General features: G+C 48.3%; 1 protein-coding gene across 1 annotated transcript; it reads right to left on the reverse strand.

Annotated features, from left to right (window-relative positions):
• Positions 1-498: 498 nt before the first annotated feature.
• On the reverse strand, positions 499-3,356 carry LOC126545001 (uncharacterized). The gene has a single exon (XM_050192599.3). It carries the CDS (start codon positions 2,866-2,868, stop codon positions 661-663), a length of 2,208 nt encoding a protein of 735 aa, XP_050048556.1. The 5' UTR covers positions 2,869-3,356; the 3' UTR covers positions 499-660.
• Between the last annotated feature and the right edge of the window lie 12,700 nt (positions 3,357-16,056).

Here is a 16,056-nt window from a genome sequence, read left to right on the forward strand (position 1 = left end):
ACAACATTTGGTTGGAAAACGAGGCTCGAAGTTCGAATTAAGATCGAGCACTTGCATAGATTAAGTGATTTTGCTTTGTTTTTGTAAACACTAGACTTCCTACAATATAAAACCTGCATGTTCCCGACGAAAGTGTTACCTTTTGGTGAGCATTGATGACGTGATCTACAATAAATTTTGCTAATACGTTAAGATTTCATCCTAAAACCAGTAACGCAAAGGCGCACGTCGACCATGTATATGTGAGGCTAAATCAGCCGTCTTAAGCAACTCTGGTTGGCCGTCTTCCTCATGCGCAGCATATTTCTGCAAAGGGTTGGTTCATTGTCATCTTGCCCTCTGAGCGTTGACCGTCACAGAAAGTTCCGCGTGTTAAGTTTCATACATAAAGCACAATACATTCTAAGCTTTGTACTGCTCCAAAGTTCAATTATCGTAACGCGAAATTTTATCGGCATCAGCCCGGTATAGCTGTGTTTTCCAGAACTGGGTGATAAGAACGCTTGTCAATGCTTTTATTGTTCTTTGACAGCCACTTGTGCACCTAAGCGAATGAAACAGTTGTCCATTTGTAAAAACAAAGAACAAGAAAGGTTTAATTTAACAGAAACACGCACTTGCAAAAAAAAAAAAGGACACCCAGGTGTGTGTGCCACCAGATCAACGCTGCACATCGGAGACACGAAGGTAGGACAACAATTCCCGTAAGCAGTAGTCGTTCAGGCAGTCGAACATCGTCATCCGTTTTTTGTTCCTCGTCCTTCTGACGCAGACGAGTGATTCCTTGACGACTCCCGTGATTTGGAAATAGTTGTCCTCTATGAAGCGCTCCGCTTCCTTTATGAGCAACGTCGCCGCTTGTCGGCCCTGGTTCCTGTTGGCCTTGGCGAGCTCCTGGTTGAAGAACGTGCTGTCCTTGTACAGCTCGAAGGCCTCCGCCAGCGCCTTGCTGGCATTCTTGGTGAGCGCGAATTCAATGGCTTGCATCATCATGCCCATGTTGCGCCGGAGTCGCTCCCTGATCTTCAACGCGGGTGCGCTGCTCGTCGTGTAGCTCATGCACATCATCTGTAGCGTGCAGTTGCGTTCCAGTGCCGAGCTCACTATCCTCAAGTTGGAGTCTTCCGCCGTGGCCCGGCCCAGTGTCATGCAGGCGAGCGTCCTGTTACTCTCCAAAGCGGTCGCAATGGCCGAGCACGCGGTCGACGTCAGACTGCCGCCCTGAACACTGAACCACCAGATGCTGTTGTTTTTGGCCAGACCGTGAAAGAGCCGGATGAGACAGGTGTTCTTTACTCTCTTGGTGATGGTCACCGCCTGGATGGTAGTGGTCGTTTCGAACAGGCGTCCTAGCGCCGAGCCGTCCTCGAGGTTGAGAAAGCAGTTGATCTCGACCTCCTGGATGGACCGATTGTGCGCCAAGGCAGCGCACAGCTGCTCAATTTCGGGCCCGCACGTGCAAACGCAGAGGTACTGGAGCGTCTGCGTGAGCGGCAGCATGTGCGACAGCTGCTTCATGGCGGGCGTGCCCCACACGAACAGCTGGACGCCTCGCATGGCAGTGTTGGCGGCGAGCGCTTCGGCGAACGCGTCCAGGTGTCTCCGCGGAGCGCCGTAGCTGGACTCTAGGGTGGCGTTCAACCTCACAAGCGTTCTGTTGCTGGCCACGAGCTTGCCCAGCGCGGCCACGCCTTCCTCGCCGAAGCCATTGGCGAAGAGCGAGAGCACCTTGAGCGACGTGTTGTGCGCCACGGCCTCGGCGATCGCCACGATGCCGTCCTCGGATATCACGTTCCCGCACACGTGAAGTTCTTCGAGCTTCGTGTTCACCTTCAGCGTGGCCGCGAAGGCCATCGCGCCGCTGGTGCCGATGGCATTGTCCCGCAGGTCGAGCACCGTGAGCGTCGTGTTCGTCCTGAGAGTTTCCGCGAGCGCTCGCGCGCCGGTGGGACCGATGGAGTTGCTCGCGATTCGCAGGCAGCCCAGCGTGTTGTTGTCGGCCAGCGCGGCCGCTATGGCAACGGCGCCTTTGGCCTGCAACTTGACCCGCTGTAGCGTGACCGACCGCAGCGTGGTGTTTCGCCGCAGCAGCGTGGCGAACTGCTTGGCGCCTCGGATGCCGACGGTGTTCATCTCGAGCCGGACGTACTCGACCGTCTTGCTCACCTCGAGCGCCTTGAAGAGCGCGATGGCATCGGCCACCTTCAAGCCGGTCTCGACCAGCGCCAGCTCCTTGAGCGCAGAGGTCGCCTCCACGTAGATGGACATGGAGAGCACGTCCGACCTGCGGAGTGGTATGTTGCACACTTGCACGCTGAGCGGCTTCGCGCGCCACACGGCCCTGAGGAACGTGAACGCCTCGTCGCGGTCCATCGTCTGGCCGTCGACGTGGAACTGCTCGATCGACGAGTTCGGCAACAGGCGCTGGATCACGCTGGCTTTCATCCCGAACAGCCTGCCGGAGTAGCCGAAGTGCACGAAGTAGATGCACCGGTGCGTGGCCAGCAGCTCGGCGAGCAACGTCACGCACACGGAACCGTAGTCGTTTAGGCTCGGGTCGCAGCGAGCGAAGGTGTAGAGGGAGAGGCGTCCCGGGCGGTTCTCGCGCAGCTCCATGCCAATGTTCTCGAGGAAGCTGTTCCAGACGCCGATATTCCTGACCAGCCAGCACAGCTCGCGCATGGCAATCGGCGAACACGCGTCGGGAGCGGCGTCGGTGCAAGGTGCTCGCATGTCCAGGGAGTATCGTCTGAAGTAGGCCTTCAGGCCGCGAGTGTAGGTGGGTTTCTTCATGTCTTGCGGCTGCTTCTGGGGCCTTTTCCGTTTCATGGTTGCTGACATGGTAACTCCGTCGCGAGCCGTCCTCATCAGGCGCCGCTGGGCGACGCAGTCATCAGATTTGTCGAGCACCGTTGCAAGTTCGACGAAGATGGGCGTCCTGTTCCTATCGTACTGGCCACTGCGTCCGCAAAGAAGAGGGACGCCAGAAGAACGCGTGCCCGTGCGAGCCACTGGATCGGCGCGACCCCAGTCGACTAGGCCAACGTTGTCTTCTTTCAGAGCTCGATTCGACGGGCACCGCCTCGAAGGGGCATCACATGCCTCCTCTTTTCACCGACGCCGGCGAAACAAAGAGCAAACTTCCACTCCTACAGCCGCTGAACGCTGCCAGCAGCGCGCGTGAAGCGCGTCTTGACGCGCCAATCTTCGTTCTTGTCGTCGTCTTCGAACTACCTGACCGACTCGCAGTATGCTATGCAGCGGCGATCACACGCTTCGAAATCGGGCTCGAGTCGTGCAGTCGCCACTGCGCTCTCAGAACGAGTGTGAAAGACTGGAGCTAGAACGGCAGCGCCACTCCTTTGTTTTTTTGTTCCTTTTTCCTGTATTTTCATCGAAGGGTCTCACTGCGCATGAACCGCCGCTATCTGATTGTGCTGCGATCGAGCTGCTTTGCCGTGCGATAAGGTCGAGCTCGTTTCAAATCCTGACCGCAGAAACGGCGGCGCGAGGACGCCCGCACTCTTGTTTGCACGAACTGTGTAGCCCGGCGGAATCTGTACAGCGAGGTCCCTTCGCTCGCGCTGTAGCTGCAAGGGCTGGCCGAAGCCATACGTCGATGCTCTGCGCATGCGTGCACATAGGTGTCAGCGTCACAAGCAACACGCACAACCATGTACAGGGTGCCCACGCTAACTTTAACTGGAGTTCAAAATTATGCGAATGCCACGTATAGCTGGACAGAACAAAGGTTATGTTTGCCGTCGCTTGGAGACACATTGCTTTTTCATTCCACCTAATTAGATAATTAATCTTAATTAGGTATTGAACTTCTCAAGTATTATGATTAGATGAAAAGTGTCAGTGAGAAAATTGTAGAGCGTTTTTGAACTCTCGTTAAAAAGTTAGCTGGGACACCCTGTATATAAGCACAATTCCCATTTGCATATTTTCGAACTCTGGATAAAAAGTTAGCTGGGACACCCTGTATATAGGCACGATTTTCGGTCACGGCGCGGCCGCATTTCGATGAAGGCGAAATGCAAAAGCACTCGTGTACCGCGCCTTAGCCGCGCCCTAAAAAAAAAGAAAAGAAAAAAAAGCACCAGCTAATTGGTCCGAAGTCCACCCGCTACGGCGTGTCTCGTTATCAGATTGTGGTTTTGGCATCCTAACACACCAGAATTTAAGACATTTGCTGCAAGGCCGCGCGGTTTTACACGTACACTTGCCAGAGATCGCTTACGCTCACGTGCCCCCTTCAGCGGCGGACCTCGTGTGTATCACTGGTGCGCGCACCCAACAGCGGGTGCTGTTTGGACCGCGCCGAGCCACAGAGGCTTCTGCTGCTCTTCGTCCATTGAAAACCGATGCAGCCAAAAATAGTTCAAAATGCGTACACATCTGTAGTTTTACGGCGAAGATGTTAGCCTCTAGTTGGTCGGGATTTTTCGTGGCATGCTCACCCAAGAAACGGCAGCTGGAAAAAGGGTTTGTGTTTGAGTTTCCGCGCAACAGAATTATGTTTTCTCGTATATTTCAATAACAATTCGAAGCTTTCATGTCTGCAGTCTGTGTGTAAGTCGCAATTTACGCATTTTATGGCGTAATTTACTCCGAAACATTAATTTAGTTCAGTAAGTCACTTGCGCTTGGCGGATGGCCTAGAAGGATGAGGACATATGCTGCACCAAGTCGGGCTTTTGGTGGTGGCGCCTGTATAGCACAAAACGATATTTTCACCCTAGGTCTCCCCCCCCCCCCCCCCCCCCATCCGCATTGCCAAAGGTACCATCTGTTCATCCACAGTCCAAACTGGAAGCTATGCGAGCTACGTTTATGTACCGCCTGGCGCGAGGGTGCCTGCCGTTGAGTTACAGGCCCTTCAATTGTGGAGTCTGCCCCTTTTGTGGCGGTCGTGAGGACTCGGTTCATATCTTTACGCAGTGTTTGCTCCCTGCAGCTCTTCTCCAAAGGATTGCTTGTCTCTTTAAGCTCCCAGGTGTTCCATATCAGACGGTTCCATTTTTGCACCCTTTGCCTAATCAGGCGATCAACTAGTTTGTGCTTCTCGCCGAGTGCTCATACCAAGCTCGGTTGGCACGCTGTGGTGCAATTTTCGGGGAGCGGGCGCCGGGCATTCACGAAGTGCTTGTGAAAGCACGGAAGGAAGTCTGGTTCCATCTCACCCAGGAGCGGCATCGCTTGGGCGACAAGAAGTTTCTCGAAGTGTGGGCTCGTCCTGCCGTTATTTTTGACGAGTCAGGTGGAAAGTTCTCCATTAAGTTATGATGCATGCTCCTAAGGTCGCTCGACTCGGCCGCGGGTGCCAGTCGATCTACGGGGTTTTGTTTGGCTCAGTGGAACCCAGAGCCGGAACCAGTCGTGGCGCACCCTCGTGTGGTCGCGCTGCTCCGCGGATGGCTTTGGTGGTCTCCACGGTTGTATTCCTTGACCTCTTTTGCGTCAAGGCAGTCCGAGGGTCAGTCAGGCTTGTGTCCTGTAAGACCGACATGACTGTTTGTGTGTTGAGTGCAGCAACTCAGTTGTGCTGCACCCAGCACCCCCCTTATACGGCAAGGACCGTTGGCTAGAATAGCAGCTTGGGCTTGTTGGTTTTCCATCCTGCTGTTAACAGCGCAAAATGTAGACAAGAGACGAGACAAGAAGACACCACAAGCGCCGTTGAGTTACAGTTACCGTTGGCCCGAACCAAAGCCCCCCGCCCAGTAAGCCCGGGTAGAGGGAGAGTACCGGGGTCAATGTATCGGGTGGTGTTGGGTTGATGAGTACATGTAAGCTCTGGGACGCGGCACCTCCGGGTGCCAAGTCCTCTTCCCATCTGACAACGGCATTATCATCATCGGTGTCGTCACGCTCGCGCCATTGCTCCCGCGTTCGTAGTCGTCATTAAATAATTAATTAATTAGTGCATCCGTGACGTACGTCGCTTGTGGTGGTGGTGCCTTTGTAGACACAAAACTATCATCATCATCAGGAATGCCTCCAGCGTCGTCGTCTTCTTCCGCACCTGGCTCGTTGGCGCTACCACGCGCTCGCGCCACTGCTCCCGCGTTCGTGGTCGTCATTAATGAATTAATTAAGAAACACGAAGACGTAACCAATTTTACAGTGAAGTTGTGAAGTTGAAGGGCTGGTTACAGTGAAGTTACAATGAAGTTGAAGGGCTGGTTCCCCTAGATCGCGTCCGTGTGTAGTCACAAAACTCCCCATACGTGGGCCGATCCGGAAGATAGTGCAACACCGGGCCAACCCGCAGCATAGGCGCGTTTCGCCTTTAAAGGGCCCCTCATCAGTTCTGGCCATATTGAGCTGACAAGCGCAGAGCATACAATGCGAGCCAACGATCTCGTTCGCAAAGAATTACATCACTACGCACTGCCAAAAAGGCCTGATATTTCAATCAGAACGCCGTTTCCCTCTTCACTCGCGGCGAATCCGTCCGGAGAGGGACGGTGACGTTGTCGGGCTCCTGCGCCTATGTAATCGTGTCCGCAGTGTGACGTCAGTCGTGGTGACACGTGACTTCGAGAATTATTCAAGACAACATCTGTTATCTGTGCGATCTGTTGCTTCAATTGACGAATTGAAGTTTAGAGAAATAATAAAACACACAAACGGAATGTCTGCGTATATTTTGTTTTACTTCGCACCGAAGCAAGAGAGATGTACTTCCGCTTCGTCTGCTTGTTCCCACGGTCGTGCGGTCGCGTGTGCAGGTACCGAAACTATGCCATTTTCTACCGTGTTCCAGCGCGTGATCACGCTCTGCGATCCGCTTGTTCTGCCTCAGTATTCGTGTAGCACTGAATTACACCGCCAGTCAGGTTTCCTTGTGCACAGCGCGCAAAATCGTGCGCTGCGCGAACTAGACAACAGCTCGCGCGCGGCGCGGTCAGCGGAAATACGTAACGCGGAAAAAAAAAGAAGGCGGGGCCTGTGACGTATGCGTCATACGATCCTCGAGGTCTGGCATAGGAGAACGCAGGGAAGGAATTTCGCTTGCGAAGGCTAGATGGGGCGAGTGGATAGAGCGCCTTGCTTGGCAGTGGAGCCCGCCTGCTGAAATCATGGGTTCGCGGCACTGAAAAATATTTCTATCTTAGCTGTTAATGAGCCGATTTGCAAAATTTTTGCGGCAGAATGCTCCCTAGAGGAGACGCAACAACTTCCAGCGTATAACCAAAATTTGCTTGAGGGGCCCTTTAAGGGACTTACGTACACAGCATCGCTGGTCATCCTGCTGCACAGAGTAGAATTAAGGGCACTGATTTTTTCAATGCACCCACATTAGGAGCGTCAAAGCGGAAAAGGAGCATGCATATATATATATATATATATATATATATATATATATATATATATATATATATATATATAAGGAATAAAAAGCGCTTTGCAGCTTTGTGGGTCTCAGTCTCATAATATATATATATATATATATATATATATATATATTATGAGACTGAGACCCACCAAGCTGCAAAGCGCTTTTTATTCCTTTTATTCCAGAAAGAAAACGCGCCAGCTCAAGCGCTAAGAAGCAGATCAGGGATGATGATGCCTGTGTACATTAATAGTGCATGCTTACAATATACAAGGTGTTTTAGCGAACACTTAAAAAAATTTTTGAGGGTTGCCTGTGGCAGACAGCTCAATTCTAGTTCATGAGCTGGTGTACTGGAAGTGGCGGACACTACATGCACAAAATATTGAGAAGCAAGATCGATTAATTATTAAACATTCACTAATTAAGTTTCTAACTAATCACGTTATGGCCCATATGGATATATATATATATATATATATATATATATATATATATATATATATATATATATATATAAGACAACCGTCCTTGACCACACCGTCACCGAACTTTTTGTTCCATTCGGAACGTCCCAAACTGGAAGGTTGGGTGCCACAGCATGCGTTTGCAAAGTCAGGTCACACTCTCTAATCCATGTATAAGAACTTTATTTGATTTGACAGGAAACAATTTATTAAGCGTAGCCTTTCTTCTTCAAAACAATCGCAGCCGGTGTTCCAGAATTTCCGACACAATTACCCCTACGGAACTGTCGAGCTTCTATAGGGATGCGAGTACTAATTAATGAAAGAAAAGATAGTTCAGAGATTTGTAGGCGTGGCTAAGCGTTCGCGACTAGTAGGCAATTTGCAAAAAATAAATTCTCTTGGACATTAGCCTCGAAGTAGTTATTGTGTGCTGAAAGTTCTTTTCGTCTTTTTGATCGGTGAACATAATTTTACGAGATAAATGCTGCCTCCAAGAGCACGCTAGTACGATTCTTCAGCTCGAATGGACCGTCCTAAAATAGAGCTAAAACGTGATAGCGTTTTCTGAGTATATTCGAGGCAAGAAACATACTCGACATATTATTTAATTACATTGTTCCATAAAAACGACGCACGTATGGAGGAGTTTTTATTGTCTGCATCTCAGAAGACATTAGTGATCTACTGTGTAATATCATAGTGGAATTCATGGCTTGCACTGTAAAAAAACATACTTGTATGAAAATATTATTCGCCGTACAGGACACACGTAAACAAGCAAAGAGTAAAAAGTATCACGCTTCCATGGCTTCCCAAACGCTATACACAAAAGGTATGAAGGGAAACGAGACACATATTTATTTGGGTGAACACCGAGTCACACCCGCAACATTTAAAAAATATATATGGTTTCAAATTGATGCGGACGAGAGAAAAAAACACACTGCATCATGACGAGAACGGTTCGAAAAAGAAAAAAAGTGACAGGTTTTACACGCGCTAAACGCACAGTGCACTGCTGCACTATGATGAATTTAACAAATAGTCTGGCTTGCAAAAATGATTAATATTTTCGTGCAACTTTGCCTACAAGTAATAAAAGAAGCATAGTACTTGCATCGCAAAGAACCGCGTGTTTCGAAAGTGCGAAATCTTTTCTTCCGATGTTGTGTAGCTATTGTTTCCGCCGCACGACGTCTCGTTTACATTGGGGGATTGCAAATAACGATAGTCTTTTTCCCGCCTGCTGCTGCATTGAAAAGCGCAGCAGCCAGGCATTCTTCCGGCAAACGGAGCTCGCCTAACTAGCAAAACGCGCGTGCACCGTGACAGCGCTATCAACACGTGACCCGGGAATGGCGGCCGGATAAAAAAATAGCTAAAGCAAGTTTCATGACTTCTCCTTGACGTGGGCCAGCTGATAGGGCGGTTTCGTGTTCCGCAGCCAATCAGCGCGCGGGAAGCGTCGGCGCGGCGACAGCGAGGACGAAAGAGAGAAGGACAACGGCGCGGGTGAGGGAGCAGTAGCAAAGATCTAAGAGTGTCACTACTTTCCAGAATGATGGCGTTCTACGCATCTGCGGCAGCGGCGGCGCCGGCCATGCGAGGGAAAGAAAAAGAACCAGAAAGCTCGCCTTCAGGCATAGCGTTCGCTGCAAGAGTTTCCCGGTAACCATTACGGTTGCATAAGCGGCTGTTGCTGGGAAGCCGCAAGTGTAGCATACACTCTTAAAAACAGGCCGTCATATTGACTAACTAAATACTAACACGTCACTTGTCCCCAAAAGCACTACCTTCTTAGTAAGTCCAGGTAGTAAAATGATGGTCAGTACTTTTCACTACCTGCTGAAACTAGAAAAATAAATACTAATTTAGGACCGTGATTCAAATCCCGGTGCCGCGCTATTCTCCACCGGAAAATACAAAAAAAAAACCGTGTGTTGAGAAAATTGCACAAACAGGCCTGGAGTGCGGCCTGATCCCGGTGACCAGAACCGGTAACGCACTCTCTCACCAGAGCAGGATTGGCCACCCTGGTGCAGTACTTGGCCACAACCTCCTATATGAATACAACAATCGAACCCCGGCCCTCAGTCCCCAGCAGCCGCGAAGCAACTGACCACGGCGGCGGTCAGATCTGTGACGCTGCAGAGGGTGCTAAGAATACCTGGCTCCGGACAGGCCGCCATTGGAATCTGAACCTGGCAACGTTTAACGTTAGAACGCTATCTAGTGATGCGAGTCTAGCAGTGTTATTGGAGGAATTAGAGGGTAGTAAATGGGATATAATAGGGCTCAGTGAAGTTAGGAGGACAAAAGAAGCATATACAGTGCTAAAAAGCGGGCATGTACTGTGTTACCGGGGCTTAGCGGAGAGACGAGAACTAGGAGTCGGATTCCTGATTAATAAGGAAATAGCTGGTAACATACAGGAATTCTATAGCATTAACGAGAGGGTGGCATGTGTTGTTGTGAAACTTAATAAGAGGTACAAAATGAAGGTTGTACAGGTCTACGCTCCTACATCTAGTCATGATGACCAGGAAGTCGAAAGCTTTTATGAAGACGTAGAATCGGCGATGGGTAAAGTCAAAACAAAATACACTATACTGATGGGCGACTTCAATGCCAGGGTAGGCAAGAAGCAGGCTGGAGACAAGTCAGTGGGGGAATATGGCATAGGCTCTAGGAATAGCAGATGAGAATTATTAGCAGAGTTTGCAGAACAGAATAATATGCGGATAATGAATACCTTTTTCCGCAAGCGGGTTAGCCGAAAGTGGACGTGGAGGAGCCCGAATGGTGAGACTAGAAATGAAATCGACTTCATACTCTGCGCGAACCCTGGCATCATTCAAGATGTAGACGTGCTCGGCAAGGTACGCTGCAGTGACCACAGGATGGTAAGAACTCGAATTAGCCTAGACTTGAGGAGGGAACGAAAGAAACTGGTACACAAGAAGCCAATCAATGAGTTAGCGGTAAGAGGGAAACTAGAGGAATTCCGGATCAAACTACAGAACAGGTATTCGGCTTTAACTCAGGAAGAGGACCTTAGTGTTGAAGCAATGAACGACAATCTCATGGGCATCATTAAGGAGTGCGCAATAGAAGTCGGTGGTAACGCCGTTAGACAGGAAACCAGTAAGCTATCGCAGGAGACGAAAGATCTGATCAAGAAACGCCAATGTATGAAAGCCTCTAATCCTACAGCTAGAATAGAACTGGCAGAACTTTCTAAGTTAATCAACAAGCGTAAGACAGCGGACATCAGGAACTATAATATGGATAGAATTGAACAGGCTCTCAGGAACGGAGGAAGCCTAAAAACAGTGAAGAAGAAACTAGGAATAGGCAAGAATCAGATGTGTGCGTTAAGAGACAAAGCCGGCAATATCGTTACTAATATGGACGAGATAGTTCAAGTGGCTGAGGAGTTCTATAGAGATTTATACAGTACCAGTGGCACCCACGACGATAGTGGAAGAGAGAATAGCCTAGAGGAATTCGAAGTCCCACAGGTAACGCCAGAAGAAGTAAAGAAAGCCTTAGGAGCTATGCAAAGGGGGAAGGCAGCTGGGGAGGATCAGGTAACAGCAGATTTGTTGAAGGATGGTGGTCAGATTGTTCTAGAGAAACTGGCCACCCTGTATACGCAATGCCTCATAACCTCGAGCGTACCGGAATCTTGGAAGAACGCTAACATAATCCTAATCCATAAGAAAGGGGACGCCAAAGACTTGAAAAATTATAGACCGATCAGCTTACTGTCCGTTGCCTACAAAGTATTTACTAAGGTAATCGCAAATAGAATCAGGAACACCTTAGACTTCTGTCAACCAAAGGACCAGGCAGGATTCCGTAAAGGCTACTCAACAATAGACCATATTCACACTATCAATCAAGTGATAGAGAAATGTACAGAATATAACCAACCCTTATATATAGCTTTCATTGATTACGAGAAAGCGTTTGATTCAGTCGAAACCTCAGCAGTCATGGAGGCATTACGGAATCAGGGTGTAGATGAGCCATATGTAAAAATACTGGAAGATATCTATAGCGGCTCCACAGCCACCGTAGTCCTCCACAAAGAAAGCAACAAAATCCCTATAAATAAAGGCGTCAGACAGGGAGATACGATATCTCCAATGCTATTCACAGCATGTTTACAGGAGGTATTCAGAGGCCTGGAGTGGGAAGAATTGGGGATAAAAGTTGATGGAGAATACCTTAGCAACTTGCGATTCGCTGATGATATTGCCTTGCTTAGTAACTCAGGAGACCAATTGCAATGCATGCTCACTGACCTGGAGAGGCAAAGCAGAAGGGTGGGTCTGAAAATTAATCTGCAGAAAACTAAAGTACTGTTTAACAGTCTCGGAAGAGAACAGCAGTTTACGATAGGTAGCGAAACACTGGAAGTGGTAAGGGAATACATCTACTTAGGGCAGGTAGTGACCACGGATCCGGATCATGAGACTGAAATAACCAGAAGAATAAGAATGGGTTGGGGTGCGTTTGGCAGGCATTCTCAAATCATGAACAGTAGGTTGCCACTATCCCTCAAAAGGAAAGTGTACAACAGCTGTGTGTTACCAGTACTCACATATGGGGCAGAAACCTGGAGGCTTACGAAAAGGGTTCTGCTGAAATTGAGAACGACGCAACGAGCTATGGAAAGAAGAATGATGGGTGTAACGTTAAGGGATAAGAAAAGAGCAGATTGGGTGAGGCAACAAACGCGGGTAAACGACATCTTAGTTGAAATCAAGAAAAAGAAATGGGCATGGGCCGGACATGTAATGAGGAGGGAAGATAACCGATGGTCACTAAGAGCTACGGACTGGATTCCAAGAGAAGGGAAGCGTAGCAGGGGGCGGCAGAAAGTTAGGTGGGCAGATGACATTAAGACGTTTGCAGGGACAACATGGCCACAATTAGTACATGACCGGGGTAGTTGGAGAAGTATGGGAGAGGCCTTTGCCCTGCAGTGGGCGTAACTAGGCTGATGATGATGATGATGAATACTACTGGTAGTGCAGTTACTAATGAAACTGAAATTACCAAGAATACAATAGGGCCTATTCGATTTATTTGCATTTTAATATGAAGTCGAGTGTGCTGTAAAACCACAAGAAAGTAAAATAACAAATGTATATGTATTTATAGGCCTAGTTTGAGGGATCACATGTTGCACCGGTGAGTACCCATGTATTTGGTCAGATAATCAAAGCTTTGTGCACAAATGTCTGAAGCCTACTACAGCACATATGTATGCTACGACGTCGCACATAACTGTTAGTCTAACATAATGAACAACACTACAGTTTATCTCAATTTTGCGTAACAGTGTCAGAATCACAGCATAATAGGCCACGGCTAGACGAAGCGGCTCGGTAGGCACTTAGTAAAAAAAAAATTACAATGACATTTCACTTCGCGAACGTGGTTTAGGTGCAAGCGTATGGATACCGCGAGTATGCACTGCAGGCACGTACCCAGGGGGGGCCCGGGGGGGCCCGGGCCCCCCCCGAAATCAAGTAGCATACCCCCCCGCCCCACCCACGCCCCCACTCCTCACACATTCCTAAAGTGCCGCCAGATCAATGTTGAGACTTGGCAGCTGTTCGTCGGTCAGCATTATGCTGCCTTTTTACTCCTTTTAGATGGCGGTAGTTATCGGCATCTCTTGTAATGTGAAGGACAGTTTTCTCATAGATTCCGCACCCGCGCGATTAACTAGAGATGCGTTCAGTTGTCACCATCTATTCAACCGTCACGCGTATAGCTGTTGCTTTTGTTAGTTCAACCTTCTTTGTTTAGGCTGATCCTGGGACCAGGAGAGAGATGCGGCTGTTACTCAGCTGGTCTGTACTCTCATGGAAAGAGTTGCTGCCGGAGAAAACGCCAATTGCGTTTAACTTTTCCCTTTGCTTCCTTATTTCCTTGAGTTACGGCTCGCCGCGACGCTGGCAGGTGCCCGGGACCATATATACGTGATAGGGTTAGATAAGGTGGGAAATAAAATAATGTGAAAGAGCGTCCATCATGAAACCCTGCAATGACCCTTAAACCCATAAGCAAGATGACTGTCGCCCGTTACCTCGTCTGTTTTTCCCTAATTGTATAGCAATTTCGTGCAAAATTGGCAACTGGAAACAAAAATCGCAAGGAGTTGAGAAATGAAGCGATCTACTAAGGGAGAGAGCCAAGGCCACAACCAAACTGCAAGCAAAAGCGAATAATAAAAAAGTTAACCGTTGTTTATGAGAATATTTATGGATCAACATCTTTTTATTTAAAAAGGGAAGTAGAGAAAACGCCGCCGGAAGTGGAGAACAATTACTTGTTTTGAATGATGCTTCTACAGTTATCGGTCGAACCGCCTCACGTAGCCACTTCTCTGCTCTGCTTATGTGGGTGTTTTTCTAACCTTTCGCGGTGAGCGCAGTACGCTTAGAATCGCAGAGTCCTGCGCTCTACGCGGTTGTATGGGACTGGCGGCCGCACAGCGTTACGCAATTCGCGCAACTGTCAAAACTGATCAACAAGGCGAAAATAACTGATATTCAAAAATATAACATGGGAAAGACTGAAGAAGCCGTAAAAAATGAACGCAGCCTGAAATCAGTAAAAAAGAAACCTGGCATAGGACAAACCATGATGTATGCACTAAAGGAAAAGAAGGATAACATCATCAGCAATCTCGAAGATATAGTAAAAGCAGCGGAAAAATTCTAAGCTGACCTGTATACAGTACCCAGAGGAGTCAGGATACCTCACTTAGAAACAGTAATGAACAGTATACAGAAACTCCTCTTGTAACGAGCGATGAGGTCAGAAGGGCATAACGAGCGATGAGGTCAGAAGGGCCCTGCAAGACATGAAACGATGAAGAGCGGGAGGAGAAGGTGGAATAGCAGTCGATTTAATCAAAGATGGAGGAGACATAATGCTTGGAAAACTGGCGGCTATTTATACGAAGTGTCTATCGACTGCAAGGGTCCCAGAAAACTGGAAGAATGCAGACATTATACTAATCCACAAAAAAGGAGACGTTAAAGAATTGAAAAATTATAGGCCCATTAGCTTGCTCCCAGTATTATATAACATATTTACCAAAATAATATCCAATAGAATAAGGGCAACACTGGATTTTGTCAACCAAGGGGACAGGCTGGCTTTAGGAAGAGATGCATTACAATGGATCACATCCATGTCATCAATCAGGTTATCGCGAAATCTGCAGAGTACAATAAGCCTCTCCATGTGGCTTATATAGATTACGAAAATGCATTTGATTCAGTAGAGATACCAGCAGTCATAGATGCACTACGTAATCAAGGAGTACAGAACGCTTACGTAAAAAGCTTGGAAAATATTGCTACATGCGTGTGGTATTTGTTTGTTTGAACGAGGCGCGTGGGCGCCATCACTCCAGAAAAGAGGAGGAAGAACGAACTGGGCTCGCGCTGTGAATCTAACCGGTCAGCGCTGCAACCGTTGTTGTAAATATAATCTGTAACTAGTTTCTCGTCTTACTGACTCGTCCTTCGCGTAAGAATATCTACAGAGGTTCTACAGCTACCTTAATTCTACACAAGAAAAGCAGGGAGATACCTATAGAGAAAGGGGTCAGACAGGGAGACACAATTTCTCCAAAGTTATTCACTGCGTGCTTAGAAGAATTCAAGCTATTAAACTGGGAAGGCTTAGGAGTAAAGATCGACGGCAAATATCTAAGCAACCTTCGGTTTGCCGATGACATTGTTCTATTCAACAACAATGCAGACGAGTTCAAACAAAATGATTGGAGACCCTAACAGAGAGAGTGTAAGAGTGGGATTGAATATTAATATGCAGGAGATGAAGATAATGATAAATAGCCGGACAAAGGAACAAGAGATCAGGATCGCCAGTTGGCCACTAGAGACTGTGAAGGAGTACGTTCACCTTGGTCAATTAATCCCAGGGAACCCTGATCATGAGAAGGAAATTCACAGAAGAACAAAAATAGGTTGGATCGCATACGGCAGACATTGCCAGCTCCTGACTGGAAGCTTACCATTATTATTGAAAAGTAAGGTGTGCAATCAGTGCATTTTGCCAGTGCTGACATATGGGGCAGAGATTTGAGAGCAAGTTAAGGACCGCGCAGAGAGCGATCGAACGAAGATTGCTAGGCATAACGTTAAGAGAGAGAAAGAGAGCGGTTTGGATCAGAGAGCGAACGGG

The sequence above is a fragment of the Dermacentor andersoni genome, chromosome 10 (assembly GCF_023375885.2).
Source record: "Dermacentor andersoni chromosome 10, qqDerAnde1_hic_scaffold, whole genome shotgun sequence".
Classification (NCBI taxonomy): Eukaryota; Metazoa; Arthropoda; class Arachnida; order Ixodida; family Ixodidae; genus Dermacentor; species Dermacentor andersoni.

Coding starts and splice junctions, on each gene's coding strand:
- LOC126545001 (XM_050192599.3), bottom strand. CDS start 2,868: ATGAGGACGGCTCGCGACGGAGTTACCATGTCAGCAACCATGAAACGG.